This window comes from Crotalus tigris, unplaced genomic scaffold, assembly GCF_016545835.1.
Source record: "Crotalus tigris isolate CLP2741 ecotype Arizona unplaced genomic scaffold, ASM1654583v1 scf7180000024434.2432810, whole genome shotgun sequence".
Taxonomy (NCBI): Eukaryota; Metazoa; Chordata; class Lepidosauria; order Squamata; family Viperidae; genus Crotalus; species Crotalus tigris.
The window spans coordinates 78060-93359 of NW_024100603.1; the positions used below are offsets into that span (position 1 = coordinate 78060).

A 15300-nucleotide genomic window follows, 5' to 3' on the forward strand; every position below is an offset into this window, starting at 1 on the left:
GACTCCAAATGCCTCACAGCCCTCCATTCAAATTACTCCTCTTCTAAAGACAAGTTTTGGTGGAAGTAAGAACCAATGTTAACGGGTTGATTTCCTCATGCTCCCCACAGTGGTGAATACAATTCAATTAGAAACAAACAGACTCGGGAATGTTTTCCATTACTCCTTTAAAAAAAAACAACTTAGAGGAGATTTTAACATTTGATTTTCAGTCTATTCCGACTAGGTCGCCGCACCCAAAAGCGAAGGCAACACGAGGCTTCAGCCTCCTCGCCACCTGGAGACTGGAACTGCCTGGATTCTCCCACCTTAGAAAGCTCCCCAACTTCAGCCGCTGCCCACTTGCCCGTGACCGGCGGGTCATTTCCCCAAATCACCACAATCCCAGTTCCCGCCACCCGGTTACCATCCGCGAGCAGGGCGGTCTTGCGAGCCGCCCGCAACTGCTCCAGCCAGCTGGTCCCAGCCATGTTGCGGCTCGGCTAGGCACGTTACCAAGGCAACCCTCCTGGTCTTCCGGCTCTTCGTCCCTTGACACGGAAGAAGACGCCGCGCGCAGGTCGTTCTGGCGTCACAGCAATACCGTCGGTAAGTGAACGTTACCATCGATATCGTTCTTCTCGGCCTTTCTCTGGAGCAACCCCCCCCCCACTCCAGCCAGAGGGGCAACGTAGGTGGATAGGTGGGTTCAGGCAGCGTCGCAGAACGGCGCGGCGCCCCTCAATCGTCACTGGAAAAGCAGCAGCGGGTGGCAATTGGCTAGAACAGGGGTCCTCAATCTTGGCAACTTTAAGTCTTGTGGACTTCAACTCCCAGAATACCTCAGCCAGGAAAGCTGAGGGTTAGAGGAGCGCCGCGGCGATTTGGCCCTGGCTGTCAGGAACCTTCGACTGGCTCTCATCCCGCCTCCCAATTCAGACGCTCTTAAATGGGCAGTCTCTGGACCGCGATGAGCCGGATTAGCGCAGGCTCCGAAGAGATGCAAACCAGTTCGGGCTTTACTCTGTTGGTTTTTCCCCACTCCTTCTAGAGCGGAGTCAATGCTATAATCTTTGGCTGGCATGTCGTGTAAACCGGAGTTTGTGGGAAGTGCATCTGAGTAACGCTGAATTGGGGAAGGCGCTCCTGGGAAAAACCCATGAAAGATTACTTGTAGGCACTTTTATTTTAAATCAAATTAATGTAGTGCTGATACCTTTTGCTTCAGCTCCTGATCAAATTGTCCATTAATTTTAATAAAAAACTACGCCATTTGATTTAAAATGTAACAATAGCATGATACTTAAAAGTAACAATATTCACGTTATTATTATTTTTAGTTGCTATATTTTTCATTGGTGGTTTTGTCAGAGACTTTGATCACAGTTTCCAGGATAGAGATTGCAGAGGGCAAAAGTCCTACAAATTCAGATTCCAACTCTTAACACTGGTCTCTAATAGCATTATTATTCTTTTAACGAAAGAGGTTGAACATTGAATCTGGGATAGAAGAACCATAGCTTATAGTGTTTGAGCACATGTTTTATGTTCAGAAAATCTTTGGTTCAGGCTCTGTGGCCTTTACTTTTACTAGGAAACTTTAACCCAACAGTATTGACATTACTGGACTAGTGATCTGATTCATGTGGGTTCTGAATTCATAAAATACTTCCCAGCTTAATTCCCATATTTATAGATCATAAGTATCATAGTGTCCTTGCTCCTCCTAATTTTAGGACTCTGTTCTTCTAAAGCAGTGGTTCTCAACCTGTGGGTCGCAACCCCTTTGGGGGTCGAATGACCTTTTCATAGGGGTCGCCTAAGACCATTGGAAAACACCTATTTCTGATGGTCTTAGGAACTGAGACTCCACGCTCTTCTACGAGGCCATAGCTCCCCCCCCCGGAAACCGGCAGCCTCCCCTGACCGGCAACAAAGGAGGGGCGGCGGTGACAAGAGACGACCCTCCGATATCCAACCAGTCTTCTCTGCCACCCAGCTGGCTTCTGGGGATTCTCCCAAGAGGGAGAGGCGGCCGCGGCAGGAGGCAGTTCCTCCGGCATCTGGCTGTCTTGCCGCCAATGCCCAGCTGATTTTCGGGACTCCCCCTGCATCCAGTGAGAGCGAGGAGTGGCTGAAGCAAAAGACAGTCCCTCCGGTGTCCGGCTGGCATGCCTCTGAGGCCCAGCTGGCTGTAGGGACTTCCCTGGCGTCCGTGTCAATGGAGGGAAGCGGCCGTGGTGCATGGTGGCCTCCCCGATTCCCAGCTGGTCCTCAGAAGTCAGGTGGCACCCCGGGGCGGCATACGGACGTCGGCTGCCCGCTGGCTGCTCCTTCCCTGTCCCCCACTGGTTCATGTCAAGCCCAGGGGCTTGACACACCACTTAGAAAGTTTTCAGCGAGCTGTTTCCAAAGCTAGGGACAAAGCTAGAATTCAGAAATAATCGTTCATTCAAAGCCGCGCAAGAAATAGGTGGAGGGGGGGGAGAGAAAAAGAAGAAAGAACGCGTGGAATGAAAAGCGCTTCTCCTCTCCGCCACTGAGGGGGCTTTTTCCTGCATCCCATGCACATTTTGCAAGGGAGTGGGGCGTCGGTGCTGGACACGTTCCACTCCGCGCGATCCCCCAGGCAAATGTGGCAAGTGATGGGCAGCATGAGAGACAATGTAACACTCTGAATGTTCTGAGCCATTGTGACATTTCGAATCCCGCGAGTGTGAAAGTTCCAACCCACAAAGCTGCAAGCGCCGCAGCAGGGATGGAAAGGGGTACCCCGCGCTCTTCCAACTCTCACGTTGCTTAAGGCTTCGCATACGGCGAGCCACCGAGGCCAATTTCCTCTGTGAGAAAAGAACGCTTTCCCTCTGCTCCCCCCCACCTGAACTCTCCTCCTCGAAAGGGGCAGGGCTAAGAGACAGGAGCTCCTCGAGCGCCACGACAGGCACTTCTTAGGGAAATTACCCTCCTCTCTGACCGTTTTGAAATAAAATAATAAAATGTACTAAGGGCAATTTGGGATTCATTTCACTCCAAATCTCTGGGAGATGTAGAGAATGATCAGAAGGTTGTCATTTCTATAACTGAATCTTTTTCGAATAACCAGGAAGAAGACGATCCTAAATTGTCTAATCATGAATAGAATAGAATAGAATAGAATAGAATAGAATAGAATAGAATAGAATAGAATAGAATATAGACCAGAGTAGAGTAGAGTAGAGTAGACAATATGGAAGAGAGAATAGAATAGACAATATGGAGTAGAGTAGAGTAGAGTAGAGTAGAGTAGAGTAGAATAGAATAGAATAGAATAGAACAGAACATAGACCAGAATAGAGTAGAGTAGAATAGAATAGAATATAGAGTAGAGTAGGGTAGGGTAGGGTAGGGTAGGGTAGGGTAGAGTAGAGTAGAGTAGAGTAGAGTAGAATAGAATAGAATAGAATAGAATAGAATAGAATAGAATAGAATAGAATAGAATAGAAGAATAGAATAGAATAGAATAGAATAGAATAGAATTATGTTTAATTTGTAACAATGAAAATACATCCTGCATATCAGATGTTTACATTACGATTCATAACAGTAGCAAAATTACAGTTATGAAGTAGCAACAAAAATAATTTTATGATTGGGGGTCACCACAACATGAGGAACTGTATTAAAGGGTCGCGGCATTAGGAAGGTTGAGAACCACTGTTCTAAAGTAAGGCCAGCTAGACATTTCAGGGAAAGTTACAATAAGAACTGTTTCATATATGATACTGTTCCTAAACAGGAAAACAATATACAGTTTACTACTTGTAATGTGTATATGATATACATTACAATATATATTATAATATATTTAAATGTATTAAAGTTTTGCTCTCAAGTAAAAAAAAGTATACATGCTATCCTAAGGAGATCTTGTAAAATCCCATGATTTTCTGTACACCCTTATGCAGATGACATTCAACTCTAATTTTCCATCCCAGACCTATTCCCTCTGTGTTTCCAATTGTCTCCCCAAATGTATCTCCTTATCTTCTCTAAACCTCAGCAAAATAACATTCCCAGTAGTGCTAAAAAATATAAGTGGACAGTGCCAAAGAGATATAAGGAAATAGTTATATATAGTTACCATAAATAAATTATGAAACACTAATATTACCAATCTTCAAATGTAGTAGATTAAGCATGATGAAGAGGGTCATTTATGTGAGTGACTGAATGGGATATGTATTAGAACTATTAATCTGTTCTAGAATGATGGAACATTGACAAAAGGATATCTATGAGTTACCTATCATTAGAATGTATTATTTTTACTTTTCCTTCCTACATCTTCAGCAAATCTGCATCCTCCTGTTAGAGAAGGAGACATCTATGGCCCATGGAGCCTCAAGGAATTGTCAAAGCTTTCCGCAAACGAAAGAAGTTGAGAGAAAATGTACACACTGTGCCTTTAAAGATTTGGAAAGAAGAAACCAAGAATCAGCAAGGTGATTTTTTTTCTTTCTTTCTGACTTTAGTCATGTGAAGTTCTCATGGTGTGGCTTTTACTGCTATTAATTTCTGTGGTTTAATTTTATGGTTCCTTTCAGAGAAATGACTTAATCCTTAAAAAGTTCAGTCTCTACAATGCAGTAATATAATAACATGACTATATGTTATAAAACACTAACTTTCATTATATTTCACCAAACGATCAGATTTTCTTCATTCTGAAAAGATTTGTTACCTAACCTTATTTTGCTGGTCATCTTTCTCTATGGTATTTTTACCAGGGTGGTTGGAGCCAATCACAGCTTATGTGTTGCAAGCAGGAATTGGCCAGGCCAGAGCTGAGATCTTCTGTAAGCAGATTATTCACAACGGAGGACATATCTGCAGCCAGCTTTCCTCAGATGTGACACATGTAATAGTGGATGAAGACATGGATTTTGATAGGGCTTTTCGGCTCCTTAAACTCAAAAAGTTACCTCAGGATTTGCAACTGGTTAAGGCATCATGGCTGAGTTCTTGTATTACAGTACAGAAGATCTTGAACACTACTGACTATAGACTCATCATCCCAGAGAAGTAGGTCTCTCTTTTAAATTCTTTATCCAATTTGAATGAGGAAGGTTTATGCAAAACTGATAATTCATCTTCAAAATGCAATAGAAAAAAGAACTTTATTCAATATTTTTAATAAAACCATCAGACAGTCTCAAATATCCTATTTCTTGATAAACCGTCTGTGAAAGTGGTGGCCTTGATGATTTGGATGCTGACTTTACTGGATATTTCATCCGGGAAATAACACTGGACCTATTTTGGTTACTGTAGTAGATGAGCTAAGAAGAAACTATAGGTAGCTCTCGACTTACAACAGTTCGTTTAGTGACCATTAGAAGTTATAATGGCATTGAAAAAATAAGTTATGACCATTTTTCACACTTATAACCGTTGTAGCATCCCCATGGTCATGAGGATCAAAATTCTGACACCTGGCAACTGTCTCATATTTATGATGGTTGTAGTATTCCAGGAGAAGCAAAGTCAATGGGGAAGCCAGATTCACTTAGCAACTTAACAACTGCAGTGGTTCATTTAATAACTCTGGCAAGAAAGTTTGTAAAATGGGGAAAAACTCACTTAACAAAGGTCTTGCTCAGCAACAGAAATTTTGGGCTCAGTTGTGGTCATAAGTCGAGAACTACCTCCATATGGAATGGAATGTAACTGCTATTTCTCTTGGACCTCTCAGTAGCTTCTATAGCATTGATCATAGTATCCTTCATATCAATGGGTTATATGGCAAGGCTGAGCCTTGGGAGCACTGTTTTGCAGTGATTCCAATTCTTCCTCTTAGAATGACCCAGACGATGATGTGGGGACATTGCTGCTCAAATGTAGATCATTCACATGCGGTGTTCCATGGGATTCTGTCTTCTCCTCTGCTGTTTAACATCTACCTGAAAGCAGTCAGGAGTTTAAAAAAAAAATTAAGCTGAAGTGTAATTTGATATTTTAACAAAACAGCAGTCCAAAACATGCTCTGAATCAAATATGTCTTTCTTATTAAGTACATATTTGATTTCTCTATTGATTTGTTGGAAATGGGCTCCATATTCCACGAAGGTGAATATTATTGAATATGTGTGAGAAATCTCAAATGTACACCATGTGCAAGAGATTAAGAATATTTCTGAACTAGAAGAAACTAGAACTACAGGAAAGAATGGGAAGAAAATTCCCAAACGAGAATAAAACAGCTTAGCTACAGGAAAATATTTGTAAGCTATAATTCTAGCCAAAGGATATGATATAAAATATTAAAAGAAAGGACACCTATTTTTTTCTTTGGCCAAATTCACTGTTTTCTTATTTTGAATCTATAAATAACTGCACATAAATAATAAGTAAATATTCACATTTTCAGAAAATATGTTTCACTTCTGTTACTTTCTGAATTCATTGGAATTTTATAATTTGACAAGAATGCCTAAACCTTTTCACTGAATCATACTAATATATGACTGCAGTGATGAACACAGTGTGGCATTGCAAGAGAAGCCAATGGTATGTTTAGGAGACCAAAAAATACAGCAGAAATCTTAGAATTGGTTCTGTAAAACCAGTGTGTGACTAATAGAATGTAAGTACATGTGATAATCTTTTTGTTCCAGTATGTGCCTGTTTAATATAAACAGCAAACATTTGGAAACCAGAATAGACTCTTCACTAAAGCAAACTCTGACCCCCCCCCACATCTTTCAGAAGAGTATATATCAAATGAATTTCCTAGCCCTGTTTTATATTATTCTTCATCTGCCTTTAGCTGATAAGAGAAATGCCCCAAATCCAATTATTTGTTGTTTGTTAATTCTTGGCAGATATCTGGATGAGACAGGCTTTTCAATGGAACAGTCACCATTACAAGATGAGGATAAGGTTCACCCCAAAGCAGAGAACACAGTTATGGAACTAAAAGAAGAATCAAACACCGAGATCAGCTCTTTCTGTGATACTGTACAGGTAGTCTTTGACTTATGAACAGTTGCGTAATAATTGTTTGAAGTTATGACAGTTTTGGAAAGGGTGCTTTAAATATTTTAGAAGGGCACTTCTGGCCCTTATAAAACGTTATGTGCCTCCTAAACTGGGTGCTGGGCAACCTATTTACACTTACGATCAGTAATCAAGTGCAGTGCAATTTTGTGATTACCATTTGCAATCTATGAGCTCCACAGGCATGGGGCTCTCTGTGCCTGAAGAGCTCCTCTGTGCTAAAATCCTTCTCTTCCTGCCTCTTGTTTCCTGGGAATCCCTTTGTGTAACTACTATGCAATTGCTTAATGATTGCACTGCGAGTGCCAGGATTGTGGTCACTGAGTGAAGTGGTTGTGTAGGCATCTCACGTAACAACCACTTTACTTAGTGGCTGAGATTCTGGTCCCAATTTTGGTCATTAAATGAGGGCTACTTGTAAATTTCTAGGATCAACAGGAAGCTACACAGGTGAGCCTAATTACACATTTTTAGGCTAAGTCAGAGATTTTCTGTTAAAGTTAGCCAATGCCAAACTCTTATCTAAGATTTGGAAACACCTTACTGTTTGAAATTGTGAAAACAAATTGCCCAGTTTATACTTTAAAAAAAAAAATCCAAAGGTGTTTTTTTTTATTTATACATTTTAAAATTTAAATATTTAAATAAACAAACTGAATAAAAATCAAAGCATCCTTAGTAAACCTAGGCTTATAAAGCATGTGTCTTTTATTTATGTTTGTTTTTCAGAGAATTATAAGAAAATAGAAAAAATAATATGTAGTAAATTCTGTTATCATGCAGTTCTCCATTCAAAGTATATTGGTTTACATTTTGCCTTTTTTTGCCTTATTTATTTATGAATGAAATTTATTTGTCACCTATCTCATATCCAATGACTCTGGGTGGCTTACAACATAATTTCAGAATATTCTGGTTGCATTTTGTAAATTTCCTAAAGACTTTGATACGGTATCTGAACTTCACTGAATAAAAAGTAAAAACTGTTCAATATTTTTCTGTTCTGAGCTTCCTAGGTATCGTATATGGAACTTTGGTTCCTTCTTACGGCTATAGAATGTGGAGGTGGCAAATACCTACTAACTGTAAAACGTGGAACAAAATATTCATTATTACTTTTTACCATGCTTTAAATATAGAACACATTTACCGTGACAATCAATTGTATTTTGGTCATCCCAGATATTTTGCCATCTGTACTTCCTAGTTCTTGATCACCATTACTAGGAACATAAATTGTAGATATGAAACTGTTAGTTCAATTGATATTTGCTTTGACTCTGGGTTTCTGTGATTATTTCTCATGGGCCTTAATTCTGCTCTGTATTTTATTTTTATTTCTTTAATATAATTTTTATTGAAGAAATTTTAACAAGATAAAAGCAATACAAATATTACAAAAGAAACAAAGAAAATGAAGAATTGTGTCCCATACTTTACAATGTCTATATATTGTGGCAGAATGAGCTCATATTCTGTGATTGGATAAATGATCACTCAATTTCATTGCTCCCTCTTCTGCTTGTTCTGTGTATCTCAAAGAGCATGTTAGGTGATGAAGAAATTGAAGAGGACAAAGCTGTTGTCACTCTGCAAGAACTGAAGGCACTGAGGTCAGGTCAGGACCTGAACACTTCGTCAGAAGGCTCATCAGCGGGCATTTTCCCTGGCAAGTGGGTTTGCGCTCAGTCTTCTGAAAGCAAGAAAACTAATCATAATCAGTACATTACAGAGAAGCTGGAAGTGCTGGCTAAAGCCTACTCTGTCCAAGGAGACAAGTGGAGGGGTCTAAGCTACTCGAAAGCTATTAATGCGCTCAAGAGTTATCATAAACCTGTTACATCATTTCAGGTAAATAAGACAAAGCTTACTAAGCATGCCTGTTTTTCTGTCACATACCTACTTTCTCCAAGGTATCTGTACCTTTCTGCCTTAGTATTTTTGTTTATTTGTTTGTTTTTTGCAGGAAAAGTTCCAATTTGTGTTCTCTTTAATGCTATATAGACGAGTAATTTCAAACAGCTGAGGCCTGCATCCTACTTACATATCTCTATTATTCCATCCTGCTTTTTGGAAAGTATTTTACTAATTCTACAATGTAAACTTTTAACATGATTATGCTGCAGATCGGTAGGCCAAAAGTAAAAGATACAAGGGTGTGTTTATAAAGCTTGCATAGTTTTCTAAATACTAATCATAGTTTTTTAGGATGGGGTCCATATTAGCAAGTTAGGTATGCACTAGGGATAATGAAACACAGCATACCTAAAATACTCAGAGTAAATCAATGTTTGAGCTTTGCTTTGAACTAGTTTCATTGTTCTTTCAGGAAGCCTGTAAGATTCCTGGAATTGGAAAACAGATGGCAGAAAAGATTGTAGAAATCCTGGAGAGTGGGCACCTTCGAAAACTTGACCACATCAGTGACAGTGTCTCCGTGCTAGAATTATTTTCCAATATATGGGGAGCAGGAGTAAAGACTAGCCAGATGTGGTACCAGCAGGTAATTCTCTATCCTCTATGTAGCAATTATTCTGTGGTCATTGCCTTCTATTTGTTCATGTTTAATCTTTGCTGCAAGGCATATGAGTTTATATTTGTATTGCTACTTTTTAGTTATGATTTATTCAGGGGACTTCCTCTGGAGATTTTATATTATCTATATTGGACACATAATGCTAGTGTCCTCTCTTCCTACTTTATAGTGTATATAAAGATACGTTAACTTTATTTGTATCAATCTTTTTCCTTTATTACCAGTTGCAACAGTTTATGCAAAAGCATCAGATTCATTCGAAATCACTATGGTGTTTTCCAGTAGCAACACCATGACCTTTGTATGTGTGTGTGTGTGTGTGTGGTGTGTGTGTGTGTGTGGTGTGTGTGTGTGTGTGTGTGTGTGGTGTGTGTGTGTGTGTCCGTGTAAATGAATGCTCACACATTTTGAGTTTCGGTTCATGAAAAAAATATGATACCTTCTCAGCATTGTATGTGATCTGCAGGGGGAAATTAGGAAATATCGCAAACAGCACATTGTGTGTTGTCATTCCAATTACACCACATCAGTTCTAGTTTCTATGATATCACCTATTAAGGATTACTGAAAACAAAATTCCTATATTTCTGTTATGTGTTCTACCCAGGGTTTTCGCACTCTGCATGACATCCGCACTAGGGCCTCTCTCACCAGCCAGCAAGCTATCGGCCTTAAGTATTATGAGGACTTCTTGGAGCGCATGCCAAGGCAGGAAGCTGCTGAAATTGAACAGACTGTGGGTACCTTGTTTAAACTATAGCAAGATGTTGACAGAAAATCATATGCTATTTTTCACCAGATTTTAATCATAAGGCTATTTGGTCTTGGTTTTGTTGATGACTCATATTTTTTTTTCCATTTGGCAGCTTGCCAAATAAACCCCCCCCCAAAATATTTTCCAAAAGAATACCATATTAGAGGTACCATTTACTTAAACACTAACATATTTTCTATGTTGATCCCACCCATCTTTCGCGTAGATATTTTTGGGGCATTCCCCTCTTTAGTTTACTATTTCAGATGCTAAAATGGGAGTCACCTTGCCCTGCAAAGAGGCAAGGTGCCACCCCAAGTATACCTGCCTTAGAGCAGCTTATCAAAATGGACACTTCTTTATTAGAGTGTAGATAATAAGGCAGATGACTTTGATGAAAATATCAGGAACTGTTACCAAGGCAAAATGGAGTGATTTTTTTTTTTAAATCCAAAGTAAGATAACATTTGGAAGTGACTCAGGCAGGCACCTCATTGATTCATAGGAGTGTACAAAGGGGGAGGATGTACAACCCAGACTTTCAAGGCTCAGTTATTATAGCTAATCTCAGTAAAAGTAGTTTTAGCCTTCCTTTGGAGTTGATTTCTCACTCTTGTCTTATTTAATGTGACTGTCATAGAAAAAAGCACCACCTAAGTCTTTATGACCTCATGTTCTTTCACAACTGGAGAGCACATTTTTTTTCTACTTTCAAATAGCACAAGCTGAGGAAGACTGGCTTAACTTAACTTCCTTTTATATACCAGCCACCCAAGCCATGACTCTTAATGAAACGTCTTATTTGAAGCCATGCGCTCTCTCTCTCTCTCTCTCTCTCTCTCTCTCTCTCTCTCTCTCTCTCTCTCTCTCTCTTCATATTTGCACAAAAGCAAAGAAACATGGCTCTAATCACATCCATACTTCTGTCTATCAGAAATCAATTTCCCTTTTTAGGCACATTTACTGCAGAAATTGAAGATTTCCTTTTTAGAAAGTTGGAGTTCCTTACAACTGACTAAGTAAAAAATTAAAACCTCCATCCGTGTTAATATATTTTTATTTCTATGCTCTGCAAATCTTTGTACCTGGCCTAAAATCAATTTAGTTTACCAACATCATTTCTGCTTTAATTTTTCCACTTAGGAAGTCTTTAATAGATTCCCAATATGTTATGCCAATCCTTCTCTAAATAATTCTCAGGTAAGTGGTAGGATGATGACAAAAACATCCGTGACTTTCTCTCTTTGCTCTCTTGGCAAGGAAACAGTGCTTTGCACTCTTCTAGTCCCAATGCTTTCCCCCTTGTCTTTATATGTTTGGGCTGGACCACACCTCAGGTTTATATATTAATGCAGCTCTTTAAATTCAGAGATCTAAGCCACATAAAAACCCTTTTCATTGTTCCTCTTGTACAGTGGAATTGCCATGGCAGCACTGGGCAGCATGACGCTGTCACTCAGTCACAGTGCCTGCCCCTAAAGAATGCATAGTTGCCAGGTAGGGCATCACCCCTTACATAGGATTAAAGTTCTTTGGGGAGCCTCCGCCCTTGGGAATGGGCCTATTGTGGATTGATGGGATTACCCTTCTCTTGCCTACCTCAGGGAAGAGACAAGAGAAAGAGGGGATTAGCTGCTGTCTGTCGAAGATCCAAGGTGCAGTATGGGGTTTGCTGCTTTCAAGAAAACTTAATTGGGGATGCAGAGGGGGCAGATCTGCATTAGAAAAGCCATGAAGGTGATTCCAAATGTTGCAGGGCAAAGGTTAATGGGTTTATTCCTCACTAATGAAGGATGATCCCAGAGACTGACAAGGGGCACTCATCCTCTAAACTGATTTCCCCCCCCCCCACACACACACTCCCAATGTTCTGAACCCGTAGCTATGTCTTTGTTTGGTAAAATGGATGATTGGCATCATAATACTGATAATCCTGCATACCGAAATTACCTTCAAATGATGCTTTAATAAAGACAGTGAAGGAAAGTGGCTGACAGGGAACTTATCACTGGGCATACACTTATTGGACTGGTAGTTCCACTTCTTGATATTTAACTGCAGTTCTGAAAGAACAGTCAGTTTCTTGTGATTAAGGTCCCATACATGATATCGAAGTAAGAGATGCAGACCTATAGCAGGAGAATCAGCCCATCTCAGGCAAGGCCAAATTGAATCCTTTTCAGTGTGGAGCCTTCTCTGTATGTCTTGCATACTAGCTCTTCTATCAAAGAATAACTTTTAAAAATGCCTACCTCCATTCCAACTTTATTCTCATTTGCATCATAGGCATTTCATAGAATTTTATTTTCCCAGTTATATAGCATAACTCTTAAGGAATGGAAGGACTGTCGTGAGTTTACCTAAAGAACAGCAACATTTTGTAATAGATGTATATGTTTTGTTATTCCATAACTTATATGTCATTTCTGAATTTTGTGCACATAGAAAATTTATAATGAATGAATGAGCCCCTGTAGAATTTTCCATGATTAAGAGGCAGGGCTCCAGTGCCCTGTCTATACTCTTTACCTCTCCCTGTATTCTAAGAGAAACAGAATAAATCTAATGGAATTTCCCTTTATTTCCATGATGTTACTTTAATGTTCATTAGAAAATATTTGGATTATGGTTAGACTTACTTTTCAGTTTGTTTTATTTCTTATGCATCGCAAGCAAATGAGATGCTAGGCAATTGAATTACAGGTATTCCTTGACTTACAACCATTTCTTTAACAACTGTTTGAAGTTATGAGGGTGCTAAAAAAAGTGACTTATTACTGGTCCTTGCACTTATCATCACATGTCCCCACGGTTGTGTGATTAAAATTTCGGCACTTGGCAACTGGCATGTATTTACAATGGTTAATGTATCCTGGGGTCACATGATCACAATTTGTGACTTTCCCAGGTAGTTTCCAACAAGCAAAGTCATTGGGAGAATCCAGATTCCTTTAACAACCATGTGACCTGCTTAATGACTGCAGCAAAAAATTCATAAAATTGTCAGTGACTCCTTTATTTCCCTTAGTGAAGCTTTGGTCTCAATTGTGGTTGTAAGTTGAGGACTGAGGGATCCTTGGTGGTTTCTGAGCTTGGTTGTTTTCTAGTGATAGCATGTGATGCTAGCTAGCATCACTAGCACTGATGATTTTACCTAGTTCAGGAAATGAAACATCTGCAAGAAAACAATCAAGCCCAGAAAGCACTAAGGGCCCCTCATTTCAACTCTGAGCTTCAAATACTCTCCTTTATAAGTTGAGAATTGTTGGTATTTCAGTAAGTGGTATTTGAGAGCAGTTAATTTCTCTGATCTGTCTCTTTAAGGTTAGAAAAGCAGCTCAGTCTATTATATCTGAACTAGTGTGTATAGCATGTGGCTCTTTCCGGCGTGGAAAATCTACTTGTGGAGATGTGGATGTACTGGTGACTCATCCTGATGGACACTCCCACCAAGGAGTATTCAGCAAACTGCTCAACGTTCTTCATAAAAGTGGTATGAGAATATCAGCTGGTTCTGTGGTGGGGGTGGGTGTTCAGAATCATATTCCTGAATGTATCCACCTTGAGAACTATTTAAAGAAACATAAGTAGGAATACAGAAGAGGCCTAGTTTTGTTAGCTTGAGTTGATCTTGGCCCTTTTTTCTAAAGCTGACTACTGTAGACCTGTAATTGCTGCTATACTGGGAAAAGCTTTTCTCTTTCTTTCTTGGACACTGATCTGAGTCCTCAGGCAAGACCTGAGACAGATATAAGTAAGAAGGTAGCTCTTGGTGTCAATTTACTTCTCGATTTTTTCCAATAATATGACAGTATTTGTCTCACATATTGTGCTTTCCGCTCAGGCTTTCTCACGGATGACTTGGTGAAACAGGAAGACAATGGCATCCAGCAGAAGTACCTCGGAGTCTGCCGTTTGCCAGGCCCAGACAGGCACCACAGACGCCTTGACATCATTGTGGTCCCCTACAGAGAGTTTGCCTGTGCTTTGTTGTATTTCACAGGCTCAGCCCACTTCAACCGCTCCATGCGAGCCCTGGCCAGGACTAAAGGCATGAGCCTGTCAGAGCACGCCCTCTGCAGTGGTGTAGTGCGAGGACCAGAGGGCCTCAAAACCGGATCTGGGATTGTCCTGTCCACGCCTACTGAAAAGGATGTGTTTGCACATCTGGGGTTGCCTTACCGGGAGCCACATGAGAGGGACTGGTAAAGACAAGAAAAGAAGTAGTCCCAGTTAGCTTCAGGGAGATATGGGGACTTGCATAAGATTTTCAAACATACCATATGTCCTTTGCTTGTTTTCCTTGAGGTATATTTGCAAACCAAAGGACTTGGTGAGCAGCTTATAATTTTTCCTCATTGTGAAAATTCCAAGATCTTTAAAGTCTTTTATTAGCTTTGAAAGATTTCAGTGAGAGGAAAAAACTATGGACAAATCAGCTCATTCAGTTAGCAATTCCAAGAATGAGAGACTGCTATTGTAAATCTTTTTTGCACATTAAAAAAGCAATTACAGGGAGACCTTGACTTACAACAGTTCTTTTAGTGACTGTTCAAAGTTACAATGGCATTGAAAAAAGTGACTTATGATCGTTTTTCACACTTATGACCATTGCAGCATCCCCATGGTCACCTGATCAAAATTCAGACGCTGGAGCAACTGATGCGTATTTGTGATGGTTGCAGTGTCCCAGGATCATGTAATCATCTTTTGCGACCTTTTGACAAGCAAAGTCAATGGAGAAACCAGATTCACTTAACAGCTATGTGACTAAGAACTGCAGTGATTCACTTAACAAATGTGGCAAGAAAAGTCATAAAATGGGACAAAGCCCACTTAACAAATTTCTCTCCTAGCAACATAAATTTTGGGCTCAGTTGTGGTTGTAAGTTGAGGACTACCTGTAATGTTTACTAAGGACAAATGGAAAATTTACAAAATTTAACTAATTTTAAAAACATGAATTGCAGAGTTACTCTCCTTACAATATTTTGGA

General features: G+C 39.9%; 2 protein-coding genes across 4 annotated transcripts in view; one reads left to right on the forward strand and one right to left on the reverse strand.

The window, feature by feature from the left end:
* Positions 1–557, reverse strand: part of DPCD (deleted in primary ciliary dyskinesia homolog (mouse)) — a 15600-nt gene extending 15043 nt beyond the window's left edge. Inside the window, exon 1 of the mRNA XM_039331187.1 lies at positions 407–557. Coding sequence (XP_039187121.1) covers positions 407–470 — 64 coding nt within the window. The 5' untranslated portion in view covers positions 471–557. The remainder of the gene's footprint in view (positions 1–406) is intronic.
* POLL (DNA polymerase lambda) lies at positions 538–14947 on the forward strand. Of its 3 annotated transcripts, none has more exons than XM_039331184.1 (10): positions 538–588; positions 4309–4460; positions 4746–5040; positions 6840–6981; positions 8557–8865; positions 9344–9517; positions 10158–10286; positions 11448–11504; positions 13629–13797; positions 14149–14947. In XM_039331184.1, exons 2-10 carry the CDS (start codon positions 4352–4354, stop codon positions 14511–14513), a joined length of 1749 nt encoding a protein of 582 aa, XP_039187118.1. In that variant the 5' UTR covers positions 538–588; positions 4309–4351; the 3' UTR covers positions 14514–14947. The 3 variants fall into 3 exon arrangements, with proteins under 3 accessions (XP_039187118.1, XP_039187120.1, XP_039187119.1); XM_039331185.1 differs by lacking the exon at positions 538–588 and adding an exon at positions 593–682; XM_039331186.1 differs by lacking the exon at positions 11448–11504.
* The last annotated feature ends 353 nt before the right edge of the window (positions 14948–15300 follow it).